This window comes from Kryptolebias marmoratus, linkage group LG13 (assembly GCF_001649575.2).
Source record: "Kryptolebias marmoratus isolate JLee-2015 linkage group LG13, ASM164957v2, whole genome shotgun sequence".
NCBI classification, from domain to species: domain Eukaryota; kingdom Metazoa; phylum Chordata; class Actinopteri; order Cyprinodontiformes; family Rivulidae; genus Kryptolebias; species Kryptolebias marmoratus.
Window position 1 is genome coordinate 13445398 of NC_051442.1, and position 16751 is coordinate 13462148.

At 44.6% G+C, this 16751-nt stretch overlaps 2 protein-coding genes and 1 long non-coding RNA gene across 4 annotated transcripts; 1 reads left to right on the forward strand and 2 right to left on the reverse strand.

The window, feature by feature from the left end:
• The first annotated feature begins 50 nt into the window (after window positions 1-50).
• LOC112450562 lies at window positions 51-2824 on the forward strand. 2 transcript variants are annotated; one of them, XR_003039220.2, is made up of 4 exons: window positions 51-467; window positions 1458-1596; window positions 2112-2272; window positions 2555-2695. It is a non-coding gene; the product is annotated as an uncharacterized LOC112450562 (long non-coding RNA). The 2 variants fall into 2 exon arrangements; XR_005233932.1 differs by having other exon boundaries at window positions 51-1596; window positions 2555-2824.
• Window positions 2600-7304, reverse strand: LOC108236927 (palmitoyltransferase ZDHHC23-A-like). Its single transcript, XM_025006312.2, has 5 exons — window positions 6427-7304; window positions 5551-5675; window positions 4387-4980; window positions 3007-3174; window positions 2600-2905 (listed from the first exon to the last, which is right to left on the reverse strand). Exons 2-5 carry the CDS (start codon window positions 5667-5669, stop codon window positions 2632-2634), a joined length of 1155 nt encoding a protein of 384 aa, XP_024862080.1. The 5' UTR covers window positions 5670-5675; window positions 6427-7304; the 3' UTR covers window positions 2600-2631.
• Window positions 7305-9038: 1734 nt separating this feature from the next.
• On the reverse strand, window positions 9039-16567 carry LOC108236878 (V-type proton ATPase catalytic subunit A-like). The gene is made up of 15 exons (XM_025006370.2): window positions 16410-16567; window positions 15806-15914; window positions 15353-15481; window positions 14989-15203; window positions 14776-14913; window positions 14520-14671; window positions 14183-14345; window positions 13029-13137; window positions 12741-12863; window positions 12246-12360; window positions 11891-11954; window positions 11602-11805; window positions 11061-11155; window positions 9837-10008; window positions 9039-9702 (listed from the first exon to the last, which is right to left on the reverse strand). Exons 2-15 carry the CDS (start codon window positions 15885-15887, stop codon window positions 9610-9612), a joined length of 1854 nt encoding a protein of 617 aa, XP_024862138.1. The 5' UTR covers window positions 15888-15914; window positions 16410-16567; the 3' UTR covers window positions 9039-9609.
• Between the last annotated feature and the right edge of the window lie 184 nt (window positions 16568-16751).

The following is a 16751-nucleotide window of genomic DNA, read 5'->3' on the forward strand; positions in this document are numbered from 1 at the left end:
CCCCAGCCAGCGCACAGTCACAGAGCTGGTCTGGGTTCAGACACGTGAGGCTTCGGGCAGAACCACAAGGTTTGGCTCTGCCAGGGCACATTTCAGTCAGAGGTGAATGGGGGAGAAAAAAACAAAAACAAAACATGTAACAAAACAACATAATCTGAGTTAGAATGCCGTCACGTCACTTCATTATGTTCCTACGGGACCCCTGAAGTGGGGAAACGTGGCAGCGGTCGCCCTCCAGCGCTTTCGGTGGCAGAGGCCACACAATCGAACTCGTCTGTCAGCAGATGCGACGGGAGGACTGCTTGAACTGTGTTCACGCTGTCTGACTCGGCAGAAGGCAGCGGACCGTGTCCTCCTTCGCCTGTAGCACCTGTTGTGTGTTTAGAACCGACACTGGACTGAACCGGACCTCAAGCTGTTTTTGATTTGTGAAGGAACGTCCTGTTTATGAAGCGTCCATGTGAGGGGTGTGTGTGTGTGTTTTAATGTCGATGGCGGAGGCTGGCTCCATTGTCCTGCACGGTGTTATATAACGGGGCGTTCAGATGTTTGTTGTTTGCTGTTTGGCAGGATCTCAATTAGACTTTCATCAGCTCCAGTCCTCTGCTGATCGTTTAAAGATGTCAGAATTAAGATGAAAGTAGTTCTAAAAAAAAAAAAGTTTTTTTTTTTTGTGGTAGGAGGTGTTACCGTCTTTTCTTCTAATTTTACCATTTTTCATTTAAATCATTCTCTAATCATGGAGGAGCATTAGTGGAAGAAATGCCTTTCATTGCAGAGAAATGACTTTTAACCTTTCAAACTATGAAGTTTCACAGGATCTCCCGCTCAGAATATGTGTTGTGAATGACTCTCAGCTACTACCACACCAAATTTTAGCTCAATATCTGTAAAATTGACTGAGCTGTTGTCCCTCTTTTTGTGTATTTTTTTAAGGTGAGTTGGCATTTTGAACTGTAGTTGTTGCAAAGAAGTAGTCTGAGCACCTTTTCCATCAAGGATGAGTCCAGAGGCGAGGGACTCGGCTCGTATTTGCAGGGTCCTTCGTCTGCACGCAGATATAGGCGCGACTTGTGGATTTCTGCTGAGTCTGCGGAAACGGGGCATCGAGGTGCAGGCAGGCACAAGCCGAAAGCAACAGACTTCTCCGGCGTGCATACCTCACCGGTTTAAACAGGCAAACTCTTTTCAACACGAAAAGAAAATAAAAAAACAAAAATGTGATGTAAGCTTAGAAACTGCTGCAGTTACGAAAACACTCTCTGGCTGCAGAAATCGGTTGTCCCAGACTTTGTCGGCGTAGCAAAATCAGTCGATTTAAAACAAATAAATAAATAAATAAAAGTTAAATGATCTATTTGTAGCAGAGCAACCGTTGCACAGAAAGAAAGATAACCGTCTGTGTGTGGTGACGAGCCCTGAATGGGAACTCATGTTCTGCACATCTGCATCTGCAGTGGTTCGGGCTGAGAAGGTGCTGCACATCAGGGTCATGCATTCTAGTTTCCAGAGGAATGGACGCCCTGTACGTAGAAAAACATTCAAGTCACGGCTAGAATAAACAACAGACACCGGTCGCACAGCTTTGACAGTCAGGTGAGTGTAATGGAAAATTTTAATGTTCTTTTGAAAAGTAAAATGTATAACAATATTTATGATTCCTGCCGGCACAACTGCATCAATAGAAGACTGTTTTTGTATCAAGGTTTGAAATGCTTTTGTCTTTGTGCTATGTGGGAACTGAGGAAGACTCTGGTCCTCTCTTACTCCCTTCTGCACCTGGCCTTGGCTGATTTCTTCTCAGTGCCTCCTCACAAACTCTGTTTCTTCCTCACTCCCTGTTATTATCAGATTTGCTTTGTGAGAATCGAAGCTGCTCAGTAACTACGTAAAAGTGTGGCTGAAAATGATGTAACGAAGCCTCCCTGTAAAAGTGTATGTTCTTTTTCTTCTCCTGACTGTTTATCCTGTGAGCGGGGTCTCCGAACGCTCCTTTTGCCTTCGGATAATAAAATTCTTTTTGTAAAAAGACAAAGATTGATCTTTCTCCTGATTCTCTGGAACAGACACCTCACTGCTTGTTAATTTTTTTTTTTGGCAATGCATTACAGATGTGATTCTTGCTTCAGGAGCTCGCCAGGTAGCTGCTTCTCCTCGGTTTCATCCAGGAGTTGCTGTTGTGACCTGAAGCTGACAAGTACCAGAGAAAGGCCTGATGGGGGCGCCAGAGGACCGACTCTGGCTGAGCAGGGGAGCCAAGTTAACTTCTCAGGTGAGAGTTTAAATAATAATAATTACAAAAAAGCAAATTAAATTGATAGTATTGATGTGAACCATTTGGTCTGATGAGTTACTGTAGTCAAGAGCTGATAATTGGTGGAAAGAAATGTGTTGAAAATAAAACAGTAGAATAAGAACAGGATAAATTGTTTGAATTCATTGAGAATTTGCAGCTTTGCTACATACTAGCCTCCCAAGTCATCTCAGACACGAGTTGGGCTGTAAATCTAACCACCAAAACATGTTGGTTTCCCCCCTTGTGACCTTTACAAAGTCTGTTCATGAAGGGGAAACGATAACCGGCTGAAAACAAGAGGAAGGTCTCCATCAACGGCCCTCCAGCATCAGAAACTAGACCACGTCGGGGAGGTCGGGGCGAAGAGACGCCGAGGCCTCTGCCATGGTGAGGAACTCCACCCAGTTCTGATAGAGGCCCCGCGAATGCTCCCCCGTGTCGACGACGAGGCCCCACAGGCGGCTCCGGCCCGTCTTGTTCCTCAGGGCCAGCTGAGCCTCCCGCTCCGTCACGTTGAAGCTGATGTTCAGGACCTGCGAGAGCAGCAGGTGGAGCAGCCCGGCCGTGATGATGCTGCTGTACCAGCAGCAGGTGAAGCACAGGGCTGTGCTGCGAATGTGCAGAGAGAGCCAAATAAATAAATAAGAATGCTCATTTGTCCGACTCCTTGATGTGTGCCTGTAGACTGATCGGAACAGGAGCTGAGGTACCTGGACTGACTGTAGACGCCGGGACAGTAGAAGAGCGCCGTCATCAGGTGCTGCTGGGGGCAGAGGCTGCGAAGCACCAAGCTGATCCCGTACACGGAGGTGAGCACGAACACGCAGAGGGTCTGCAGGAAGCTGCGGTGGTTGGCTTGTCCGACGCAGCTGTTTATCCTGCAGCATCTCAACGCGCAACACAGACATGCAAGAAACAGATTTAAAACTTGGGACTAGGTTTACCGTTTACTTTCTGCACATTTCATCGTGTTTTATTCTTTACTTGGAGGTAAATGTGGTCTCCTAGGCAAACAGGTTTCTAAACTGGAGCCGTATGATTTCATAATTTCCCCCTTTTTTGTTTTGTCTTAAAATTGAGTAAACACTAAAGTGCCTTTTATTTTAAATTGATTCCAATTATACTTAACTATAACAAATGAGATGTTTCTATGTACATGTTACATGTTTATATTTATATTCTATATACTTGACTCCACCTGTGTCCAGCTAAATGACAGATGAAGATAAACTGTGTCAGAAAATCCCATCAAGGAAAACGTCCAATTAGCCAAAAGAACCAATTCCTCATTAAGAGGCACATAACAGCTCTCAGGATGCTCCTACAATAAAGTAGTGGACATTTGTCCACAAGAAAAGACACTCTGATGGGGAAAACTTGAAAATGGATCTCTCTGGCAGCTTCCAGGAGTGCGAGAGGACGAGGACGGGAACATTCTGCAAAAGTATGTGCTGAGAATGACTCTCGGCTACTACTGCATCAAATTTCAGCTCAATACCTGTTAAAATGCCTGAGCTATAGCCATTTTTGTGTTGGCTAATTTCGATTGGCTGAGGCGGCCATCTAGAATTGGATTGACTCCAAAAGTGTATCAGTTGGAGGTGAACATCCAGTGATTACTTTCTGCACGTTTTATTAAGATACATCCTGTGGTTAACGAGAAATTTTGCTAACAGACAAACAGGGTTGACTCCAACAGTTTCCGCTGAAGGTTTTAAGGAAAGATCTCACGCAACGATTAGCAATTTGAGTATGTGTTGTGAATGATTCTCAGCTACTACCACACCAAATTGTATTATTTTATCTGCAAAACTGACCGAATCATAGCCATTGTTGTATTTTCAAAGGTCAGTCGACTGTGGTGGCCATCTTGAATTGAATTGACTCCAAAAGTTAATCAGTTAAACCAGATTTTCGATCCATCTGTTGAACAACTAGCAAACACTCTAAACACATTCATGATGTGATGAAATAACCCTGGAGTGACTGAGAAAACTCCATTAATGGCGGGTTTACAGTTTGACCACACGTCCCGTTTTGCAGATAAATCCACACATTTCCATAAAGCCCAGATTTCCAGTAAGACCCACCAGACACAGTGGTGGTCCAGGCGCTGAACGCACGATCCGCAGGTTCTGCAGTGTCCGGCTCGCGGGGGTCGCCTTATCCTGCACACGGGACACACGCTCCGCTTCTCCGTAAGCGTTTCCTTTCCTGCCGCCGGCCCCGACTGACAGGTGGCGTCCCCTGCAGCCCCTGTCCCGTGGCCGTGCGCCTCGCGCAGAGAGGCGTCCACGAAACCCGGGCCTCGCTTGGTGAGGACGAGCGAAACCAAAGTGAGAATCATCCCTGTGGTCACGGCGCCCACCTGCAGCGGGCCGACCCCGCCGCGGGGCCACACCTCCGTGAGGAAGAGGTAGTACATGTAGGCCAGGGAGTACAGCGCCAGGGCGAGGAAGAAGAGGGTGCGCCTCTTCCGCCGGTGCGTGGCGTAGTAGTACCACAGGACCAGGCCGGGCAGGGCCGTGAGCACGACGATGCCCAGCAGGTAGTGCAGGGACGCCACCCTCAGCAGGAGAGGAAGCAGCAGCAGGGCCGGGACCATGGACAGCTCCAGGTTGTCAATCATGGCCCCGAGCACAGGAGACTGAAGTCCCCGGGGAGCTGGTTTTTCCTTCAGCCACCTGTGGATAATAAATACAGCAAAGTGTTTCCGTACAGGTGAAACGGGCTGTGCTGCCGTTTTAAAATGATTTATATATTAGAAGATAAAACAAACAAACAAAAAAAAAACTCTTCAAAGTTTATTTGGTTATCTTGTGTGATATGAAGTGTTTCCTTTTTCAGCTGATTACCGCGGTGCTTGTTTTTCAGTGAAAGCAGATATGATTGTTGAGTCAAGTCAAATGTATTTATATAACACTTTTCAGCAACAAGGCGATACAAAGTGCTTTACAACATTTTACACAAAAATACAGTCAAAACACACAACAATATCCTAAATATAAACTGGGATAATCTAAAGGAAATCATGAAACTAAACATCTAAATGAAAAACACACACACACAAGATAAACTAAGGGAAACCAAACTGAGATATAATGAAAGCTAACATAAACTGAAGTAGGATTTAAAAACCCTGGGAGGCTCCTGTGCACCCCCAGCAACCGCCCTGCCTTTGTGGGATGTAACGTATAAGTTTGTTCTGTTTTCCTTTACAGTGATGGGTGGGGGCTTCATCACACTTCTCATACCTGTGAAGGGCTTCATCCAGGTCCTCACAGTCGCAGCAACACCTGTACTGGTAGACATCACATTCACAGCAACAAATGGGGTCGTCTGGCTCCGGGGGTTTCAACTTCTCCCACTTCATCGTGACCTGACGTCCAAAAAAACCTCCAGAAACCCATCAGGAGAAACACACGGTTGGATAAAATGTGTTGGGGAAACGTCGACACGTCTACGGTTACAGAAAGGAGACGCTCAAAGCCAAGAGGGTTTCGTTGATTTGCTTTGTTGAAATCAGATCTGATGCCTGTGCGTGCTTTCGCTGCACGCCGCAGACACGTTGACAGAAAATGTGTTTCATGTAGCAAAACGAAGCAAAGTCTGACCCGCGAATAAGACCAAGAGGTCAGCATGATCTGGAGCACTTTACTTTCACATAATTATCAGCTAAAACGCAGATGTGTTATAGATGTGCCCCTCGTAACTAAAATATACAGACTGAAAGGTTAAATATACTTTGAGAGACTTCAGCAAAGAGTTCACTTAGGTTTTTTTTTTAGACAATTTTTCTGTTCAAAACAAACCGTAATCAGAAGATTCTCGTCGCTGTCACAACCCCAAGGGTTTCCAGTGTAATTTGTTGAAACAAGGCCACTGTGTCCACGGGGACAAACTATCTGGGCCATCAAATCTGAGACCTGAGCACTCCGAGATGGACTTGAGTTATTGTTAGTGTCATTTGGTAATTTAGACTGAGAATACAGTTCCTAAAAAAAAAACAGGAATTAGCAGTAAATGTGTTGGAAAAACAAGAAGAACAAAAATTATTAATAATAATAATACAGCAGAGATACATTTTGAGAGTGAGAAAAGAAAAGAAGCACATTTCTTTGTTTACTTACTGTTTGTCTTGGAGACGAGGACAGCAAAAAAGAGCAAAATGTGAAGTTTGATTCTCGGATTCCAGGTGAAAGTTAGTTGCTCTTTGGGAAACGTTGCAGTAACACATGGAGAGGAAGATCTGTCACCATCTCCTCCTGAGAGTGACCGAAGGAAGGAAAAAACCAAAGAGAGCAGCCTCGTTTCTTATCAGCCGTTTGTGTTGAGGAAAAAAAGTTAATTGGCAGATTTCAGCCCTGCTGCGTGTCGGAGCACCGAGCTGGTTGTCGTTTCTCAGATTCCCACAGAGGAAGCGACCCAGCTGCAGGCAACTTTAACCTCCTCCTGACGAGTGGTTCGATATTGTGTTCCATCAGATGGCCCGGCTGCCTCTCTCACGTAACAGCTGAGCGGTTCACCAGCCCTCCGTCCACCTTCTGCTTCAGGTTGCCTTTTGGAGATTCGGATAAACTTAGGAGCCACTCTCAACCGGGTCTGAGGGAGCCTTCTGGACCTCTCTCCTTAGCTGGAGGGGTGGGTGACGGGTGGTGGGTGGTGTTGCAAACGCTGCAGCAGCAACTGGTAATCCAAAGTGAGCTGGAGGAGCGCGAGAAACATGACAGGCACTCGTAGATGAGAGAGTGAGCGCCGATCCACGGGTCCAGCCCCACCCTCCCAGATCACATTTCCTCCCACCGGCCATTTGACCTCGTAGCTCACAACCAGAAAACTCTGGAAAAGTATGCGTGCACGTGTGTGTGTGATCAACGCGCTGATTCTGGTATGGCACATGACCCTGTGATTTATTTATGTCCCGTTTGTGACAGGGTGGCGAGTGACCCTTTGTGGGAAAGTTTTCTTCACACACACACACACACACACACCCATCCATGTGGAAGAGGAAAAGATGAATCAGCTCCTGCTCCTGCTCATAAACACATCAGCGGAGAGCTTTTAATGGCTTCCGTCTTGCTTCTGTTTTTACAGTATCAGTGAGCAGGGGGGGAAGTAAGTGTTTAATGCAAGCCGCACTGCGTTAACAGGAAGTCCTATAAAAACTGCGCCTGGAACATCCTGGATACCACAAAGAGTTTGTCTTAGAGAGCAAGCCGATGGCCAACATCAGGTCAAATTAAACGCCTAGCTTTTCTTAGAGCAGGGGTGGGCGACCCTGGTCCTCGATTTCCACCGTCCTGCATGTTTTACTTGTTCCTCTGCTCCAACACACCTGATCTGAATCAATGGGTGATTAACAGGCTTCTGCAGAACATGAGGAGGTCATTTAACCACTGAATCAGGTGTGTTGGAGCAGAGAAACAAGGAAAACATGCAGGATGGTGGCCCTCCAGGACCAGGGTTGCCCACCTCTGCTTAGAGGAATGCATATCGCCCGCTGCTTTTTAAACCGGAATCACCCCCGTGCTGAAAAGAGACAGAGTTATAGCCGTTTTGGTCAAACCTCGTAAATAACTCATGCAAAACTGTTACTGCCACGCCGAAATTTCGCTCCGTTTCCGTAAAACCGACTGAGTTCCAGCTATTTACTTCTAACTTAATGTCCCTTACCTGTGGCAGCCGTCTTGAAACGGGTTCTAGGTGTACAGGCAGGGACTGCTTTTAGAGTTTCACTAAAATCCATCCACTGATTCGAGTCATATTTTGCTAACAGAGACACATTGTCGACTGTTTTAGGCTGGAGTGTGAGCGCTTGAAGCATGCATAGAGGAAGACTACCACAGCTCAATTATAGCCATTTTTGGGCTTTGTAAAGTTGGTTGGGGCGGCCATCTTGAGTTCGACTGACTCCAAAAGCGACTCAGTTGTAGCTCTTCATCCAGTGATCCAAGTCGGTCCACTGGTTCACGAGACAAACAAACACACAGGGAAAAACACTGTCGCTCTGCTTTTGGGCACTAAAAATGACCTTCACTGTGAAGAGCTTTAAGCATCTTCCCCCCCTTCCTTCCCCCTTCCTCTATCACAGTGTAAAAGCAGAAGCAGTTTCATGTGGGCTGAACGTGGTGGAACCTGCTCTCCAGTTTCCGTTTCACGGCAGCAAACTCATTTAGTTTAGTTAATGTCTCCTTAATGCACTCGCTCTCCATCAGCCATCGCAGACTGGAGACCAAGAGCTGCAGGTGCATTATATGAGCCTTATAGGGCCCGTATAGTCCCGGCTCTTAATGCCTGCACAAATGCGCGTCTCGACAAACCGAATCAATGCCGAGGAAAAGCTGCTGCTCTTGCTCCTGCGGGTTCTGCGTCCATTAGTCTTAATGGAGCCCAGACCCTGAGATAAAACCAATTTGGAGGATGTTATGACGGGACTGGACGGTGAAGCAGTGTTGACGATCACAGATAAGGGATATATGTTTACAGCTGTTTAATACTGTACCCCAGATTTGGTTCTTTTTTTTCTTATTCCAGGGAGCTTTTTTGTCTTTTAAAGTGGTCTTGGACAATAATTCTCTTGGTGTAAAAGGAGATAGACGTATAGACCCAAATGAAGTGAAAAAAAGTCTATAACTGAAGTGAAAGTTCCTGAAGATGGAAAATTAAAGTATGAAATGAACACATGAAACCTGGATCTGAAACGAAAAAAAAGGTATTGATTAAAATACAAGAAGCCTCATAGTTCAAAGTGTCATAATTTGTTTATTTAAGGAGAGAGACAGTAATGTACTATGACTGTAATAGTGAGACATTTGTTACAACACAAACTAAGAGATTCAATCCCTCACATTTTTATATATCAAGTATATAATCCACATCACAGCCACAGTTAAGAGGTGGAATCAAAACTTAATCCCCATTGAATGTACAGTACTCTCTCCCTTCATTCATGTTCCCATTTAATTTAAAATAAAAACAAAAAAAAGCCTGATCGTCATTTCCACTCTTTGTCGCAGCGAGTGGTTGAGTGCATGTGCAGTACCTGAGAGAGACCCGATGATTTAAAAATCACATCACCACAGTCTGACGGTGAACAAATGCTGTGAAACGATTTGAGACGAGGCGTGTCCGTTTCTGTCAATCACAGCGACTTCCTTGTTTGGACTCTAGCAGCCTGTTTTGTAATTCATAAAGTCAGGAATAAAAACATGGGAATGTAAACACGAGAGTACAGGAGTTCACGTGACTGAGGCAGAAAATCAGAGCCGGGTCCGGTTATTCTGCACCGGGGTTTGGGTATCCGGGTTGGAAACTCATTCCTCCAAGGACCGGAAGGCGTTCTGCATGTCCTCCAGCAGCTGGGCGTAGTCCGCTCTGATCTTAGCTTCGCCGTCTTTCACGGGGTCCTGAGGAAGACGGCGCACGTGAACAAAAAGGGGCAAACATTCAGCGTCTCATTCGACGTAACACGACATAAAAGACAAAGCGAAACACGAGCAATGATAACGTTCAGCGACAGATGTCAGAGAAAAGCGTTTACCTTGAACTTCATGGAGCTGATCTTGTACAGGATCTCTCCCATGTGCTCCCTGATCATGGCCCAAGTGATTTTGTTGTCGCTCTGAGCCGTGGACTCCACCGCGTGTCGGGCCATGTCGTAAAACGAGATCATGTTGGAGAGGATGCCGACAGTTTTGTAGAAAGGGCAGAACCTGTGAGCAGCGAGGGAACGTGTGAATTTATGTAGCAAACACGCCGACTCCATCCATGTCGTTTTCTTTATCCTACAAGTGCTGAACAAGTTGTCCACTTCCTTCAACTTGTTCAAACAATATTGTGGTGAAGGGAAAAACGACTTTTCAGAGCTTGACTACATATATTTGGGAGTCCGAAATAATCAAATCAAAAACCTAACAAACCAAAAAAAGGCTCCCTGTCATTGTAGCGAGGCCACCTGATCTTTATAACTTTATCAGACACGACACATTTTGATTCCATCAGATAGATGTTTTAAAGACAAATCCAACACAGTTTGAATCTTTAAAATCCGTCTACTGGTTTCCAATTTATTGTCAAAAACTGATTATCAGAATTGGTTTAAATTAATACAGTTCTTTAATAAGCAGCAATAGGAAGTCCTGTGTTTAACTTCCTGTTCTCACACCGGGCCAAAGCTGAGGAATCGCTCTGATTGGCTGTAAATTTTCAGATTATTCCTTCATGGAAAGTGCCAGCTCCTGCTCAACTCTTTGCCAACAACTGTCGTAAAAAATGTTTGATTTCGTCTGAGTTGAGAAATGAATGATTGAATTAGCTCGATCACTGCCCGACCCAGTTAGCTACAGCGCCGCCGTGCGTCGTTTATTTAACGAATTAAGAACATATAGAGGATGGACGGGTTGGGAGGGGACAGGTGGCTTTGCTAGTCATATAGTTTATAGTTTCAAAGACTTAGAATATTGCTCTTTTCCACATTGCGAGGAAACAATAAAAGTAATCCAGGCTCTTCGTCTTTATTTCCACTAATCTTCAACTTCAAATCACTGTTTAAAAGGTGGGAAGTTGACCTGTTGTGAGGTTTACTTCAGACAGCTGTCAGCTAATATTGTTCCACTGGTTACATGCGAACGAGAACATCTGATTTAACATCTGTGCTGTAACAGTATTGTTACTCAGGCGACATTCACTGTCGCCCTTATGGATAATAATTGTGTTTAAATCCCCACTTGAGGAAAAAGAACTGAGTTTCAGGTCCTGTTGTCACCTGTCATAGGGGGTGTAACCATTCTGCTGCAGGAAGTCATCCTTAATGAGCTTGGCGACCTCCAGAGTAATTTTATCAGTCTCAGCAAGAGAAGCCTGTGAAGAAAACAAACAAACAAAAAGAAAAAAAAGAGACCAGAGATTATTATATCGCTTAGTGAGACTCGTCTCATTTCATCAGCAGATAAAATCCTGCTGATTATAAACAGAATGACTGTCTAAATTAAAAACTTGTTTAGTTCTAACGAGTCACACACTGTCTGCCACGTGTTAAAACTCAACATTTGGATTTTTAGATGTTCACTGGTTAACATCTGTATAAGTTAAAGCAAAAACATGTTCTCTAAAACTAAACACGGCCTGAAAATTACATTTGAAATGGGCCGTAACTGTGGCTGGTTCTGAGAAATGAAACCTTATTAACTAAGAGGTTCAAATGGTCATTTCATCAGACTGGTACCTGAGCCACATGTATGTTCCAGGGTTTAGATACGTTTGCTGTCATGGTAAATTCTTCTCCATGTTCTCCTAACGTGGCTCACCTTGCCTACAAGCTGCACGATTTCAGCCAGGTCCTCCTCCTCCTGGAGAATCTCCTTGGCTTTAGTACGAAGGGGGACAAACTCAGGGAAATGCTTGTCATAGTATTCATCCAGAGCTCGGGTGTACTTGCTGTAGCTGATGAGCCAGTTCACGGAGGGGAAGTGCTTTCTCTGAGCCAGCTTCTTGTCCAATCCCCAGAAGACCTGCAAAGGTGGAGGGAAAAAAGTGTCACACACATGTAATTAAATGTGGGAATAAACAGCTGAAGGGCCACGACTCGTTTCCTACCTGAACAATTCCCAAAGTGGCTGAAGTGACCGGATCGGAGAAGTCTCCACCAGGGGGCGACACACTGACAGGTAGGAAAAGAAGAGTCAGTCGATGAAGCGATGAATTAGTCTTCCTGCTTTACAACCTTTTTGTAATTTCAGAAATGTCATTAAAGGACCAAATCTTTATATGAATTACCTTTTTATTTATTTTTTTTCCCACTCAAGTTTAGTCAAACAATAAAGCAAGCAAGGAGCAACATACAATTTACCAAGATAACTTTCACAAGTCAGGCTTCCTCAGTAAAGCTGAAACAACAAAACAAGGCGAGAACAAAAACCCAAAGCGTTCACAAATAGTAACATGAACTCACGCTCCGACAATGCTCACACTCCCCTCCCTCTCTGGATTCCCCAGGCACTTCACACGTCCTGCGCGCTCGTAGAAGGAGGCCAGCCTGGCTCCCAGGTACGCAGGGTACCCACTGTCTGCAAGCAACAACAAATTTATTTATTTAATCTGGAAGGCAGGTTTTCTATTTTCATGTTCAGATTTTTTGCCCCGCCGCCCTCAGAAATTTCTGCTCTTCTTAGGCTGACCTTTACTGTACATTTTGTTTTCGACAAGTAAATAGAAATAAAAAAAAAAGAAAATTGTCAACATTTAATGCCAAGAAATCCTGTGGAAATGTCTTCTGATCCATTTTTGGAGAGTTAAAACAAAATGAAGCCAATTAGTAATTGACTTCTAAATATCACCATTATGAAGACAAATACGCACCAACTTCACTAATGTTGCTACCATGTCTTCGTCTGTTCACGAGAAAGAAAAAAAGTAAAACAAACCCCCCAGTAACCAGGAAACTCACCGGCTGGCATTTCAGCCAGTCTTCCAGAGATTTCTCTCAGAGCTTCTGCCCATCGGGACGTGGAGTCGGCCATCATGCTCACGTTGTAGCCCATATCTCTGAAGTACTCGGACAGCGTAATCCCTGCAGAAGAAATTGTCAGAATATGATCAGTTTTCAAAGAGAGAGAGAGAGAGAGAGAGAAAAAAATCCTTGACCTTATGGGACTTTTCCATAAAGCACAACGTCATTACGTGGACCTGCGTACATCCAGCAGCAGGTAAAACGCTCTCTGGTGTGAACAGGTACCTGTGTAAATGGAAGCCTCTCTTGCGGCCACCGGCATGTTGGACGTGTTCGCCACCAGCGCTGTTCTTTTCATGATGCTCTCAACTTTGCCGTCAACTTCCATTGTGAGCTGATGGGTAAGAGCAACGGGATGCAAAGTGAACAGTGACGCTTGATTTTATTTCCTCCTTCTCAAGATCTCCAACGGTACCACCAGAACTTGAAAGACGCGGTTTAGAGTAGAAAAATCAAACTAAGCCGCAGATATCACAAACACCGTCATAAGTGTCCCAATTTTTGGCTCGACCTCAGGGGAGGCTCAGCAACTTAGAATAGTTCCCAATAAACAGGATTTTAAAGGGATTTATTTTGCCATCAATTTGTTTTGCTAGTCAATTACCCAAATGACACCTGAGCTGAAAGGATGTCTGGAGACACAAAAAGGAAAAATTAATAAATAAAGCTGCAATTATCAGTAGCTGCTCTATGTTTATGAGCGTTAGATATCTCTGTGTGGTAATGGTTTGTTATAATACAACACTCTGACCTGTTCTGTAGCATATCTGCATATATATTACTTAGCAGCACGGCTTCCTTTCAGCTGAGCAGTCAGCTCATTATTTATACAAAAACTACCTGAAATTGTCTGCATTTAAAAACGGTCATTTATAAAGGAGTCAAGCTTGTGGGTACCATTCAAACAAAACCAAATACATCTTTTTTTTTCGTGTACACTGATGAGCAATTTCACCTCCATGTTTGCTGTGATGATCAAACAGATACACAACGTCTTTAACTTCATACTTATTTGAGCCATGACTGATAATGAATGCGCACAACTTCTGCATTTATGCATTGCTGCTCACTGGGAAATTAAAAAAAAAACAAAGACTTTGCTCGGACATTTTGAGGAAGGCTGGCTGGAGCAAGAAGTAAAATAAATAAATAAATAAATAAATTTAAAAAAAGAGAAAATTGAACTGCCCTGACAAATGGAGTCTAACATTACAGATCTCACACATTTTTTTAATGAAATATCCTTCAGAACTCTGGACATACATTCGCGTAGTTTTTGTATTCTAAAGCAGACAGACACGCTGAGCTCGAAGGTCGTCGAAAGCGATCCAGTCACAAAAACGACACGTTAAAACCTGAGAGCTCGTTCTCCCACCAACCTCGGGGAAGTCCCGCAGTACTTCGGACATCTCATTCCCGCGCTCTCCGCAGCCGACGTAGATAATAACGTCACTGTTCGAGTACTTGGACAGCGACTGCGAGATCACGGTCTTCCCACAACCGAAGGCTCCAGGTATAGCAGTGGTGCCTCCCTGCACACATCTGCAAAGCATAAAAAGGTCACAAAGCTTCGTTAACCACAAACAGCTGAACGATCAGTGAATTAAAAAAAAAAGGTCAGAAAGCCGTAATTGCCTCCCACGTTCATAAATAAGAAGCAGGTATAGCTATAAAGTGGAATTAAGTGCATCATTTCCTCTCCAGAGGAGCACTCACGGGAAAAGTGCATCAAGAACTCTCTGACCAGTCAGCAGCGGATGATTGGCAGGGAGTTTCTCCGTCACTGGGCGGACTTGTCGTACCGGCCACACCTGCACCATAGTGAACTTCTCCTTAATGCCTTCGAATTCAAGCTCCAGAACCACATCCTGAGTGCAAAAAGAAAAAAAAGAAAGAAAAAAAATAATGTAGCCACACTTTTTTTTTTTTTACCAAACAGAGGACCCGTTTTGCTTTGAGAGAAAGTCCTCACGGAAAGGTCGTAGTTTCCAGGCTGAGCCACGTAGGTCACAGTGCCTCTGCTGCGAGGCGGAAGCATCAGCTTGTGCTTGATAAGGGAGTTTTCAAACACAGTGCCGTAGATATCTCCACCTGTGATGTGGCTGCCAACCTGCAGGGTAGAAAACGGGAATCGGGTCAGAACAGCGAATGTCAAGAATCACATCGCGCTGGAAACGTTTCTTACCCGAAGGTTCTGGACAGGAGAGAACTCCCACTTTATGTCTCTGTTCAGAGCACCAATGTTCACTCCTCTCGGGATATAAATACTGTTTGTGAGGTCGTTGATGTCTTTCAGTGGACGCTGGATACCGTCGAAGATGGAGCCCATGATACCTGGCCCCAACTCTACAGAGAGGGGTTTTCCTGTCCGGAGGACGGGGTCACCGACAGAAACGCCAGCTGCGGCGGGAAGTTGAGGGGAAACAAAACAAACCCCAAAGCGCAGTGCATACCAGCTGCTGTCGGCATGCCAGCTAATAAACACTTAAGCTACAAAACGCTGTCAAACTCGACCGTGGAGGACGGCATTGTGGCAGCAGAAAGGATACACGTCTCCTCGTAGACCTGGATAGTCGCCATGTCGCCCTCGAGGCGGATGATTTCTCCGACCAGCTCACTGTGGCCGACACGAACCAGCTCATACATGGCAGCTCCTGCCATCGCAGTTGCCGTCACCACTGTTGATGAAGTAGATTTTAAAAGAACGAGATTCTGACACAACATTAAAATAAGGTTACACAATTCATGTGCATTACACACACTGCCATTACGCCAAAATGAGGCAAATAACAGGATTAATATGCCAATTATCTTCATATTTGCACAAAGGTTTTCTGTTTATGCTTTTATCTTCACACTGAAAAGGATTTAAACCTAAATGAACGTGGCTTTGATAAGTAAATTAAGATAAATGGACAATATGACAAATTGATATACATTAGCGTATGATATCATGGTGTTATTGAGTGTCGTGACGCAAGAATGAGGGGTATGAACCCCACCTGGTCCAGAAACTCCATGAACATATCCGAACTGGCTTTCATGCTCCTCATCCTGGATCTTAGGGAGTTTTGAGGTGTCCATCTTGACTGGTTCTGACCTGCAAAACCTCTGGAAAGATAAAAGAGGACACAGATGCTTTAGGGCCAGCACACAGCTGATGAGTGCAACAAATCAAATGGAAACTTGTAATCATTCATGGCAAACAGGCTGAAGTTACACAGCATACATTGTTCATCTGTTTTTGTTTGTCTGTTTGAGAACCTGAGAGCATACTACTGTTAAAGTCATGGATTCTTGGAAAAATTAATGAGTCAGAGCTAAGTTGAGAAATAAGCTAACTAATTTACAGCTAAAGCCTGAAATTCTGTTAAAGTTAAAGTAAGTAAGAACTGGGAACTTGGCTGGGTAACGTATGGGAGCCTTGTGTTTCTAACTTAAGAGGTAACGTTGGGAGTAAAGCTGATTTGTGCGTCTTAGTCAGGTGACAGGCTAGCAAAAAACTAGCAATGCGCCTCACAACCACATTAATTAACGACTGAACGCGCAATAGCTTATCAAAGAGTGGCGTGAAAACTGTTGAGAAACGAAAACTGCACATCTTACCCTAAACTGACGAGCTGTTGTCCAGTATGTCTCTACTTTATCAGGCTCAGGAGGAACTTCGCTGTGCTAGTCACCTGCCGAGCACCGGACCGTCACGGGAGGAAAACAACTCCATTTTGGCTCAAGCGCTTCCCTCCGCCGCGTTAGCTTTAGGGTATATTCGGATCCAAGATGGCGTCTCTTGCTCGACAGTTTCATAGTCGAGGTTTAGTTCCGTCGCTTTACGCGTCGACCGGGCGGATTACGGACCTCTGCTGGATACAGTTGCAAAGTACACGCCGTGTATTTGCTTATTTAACTAACTTCTTGCTTTAGTTCGAAAATAACTATTGCTTAATCACG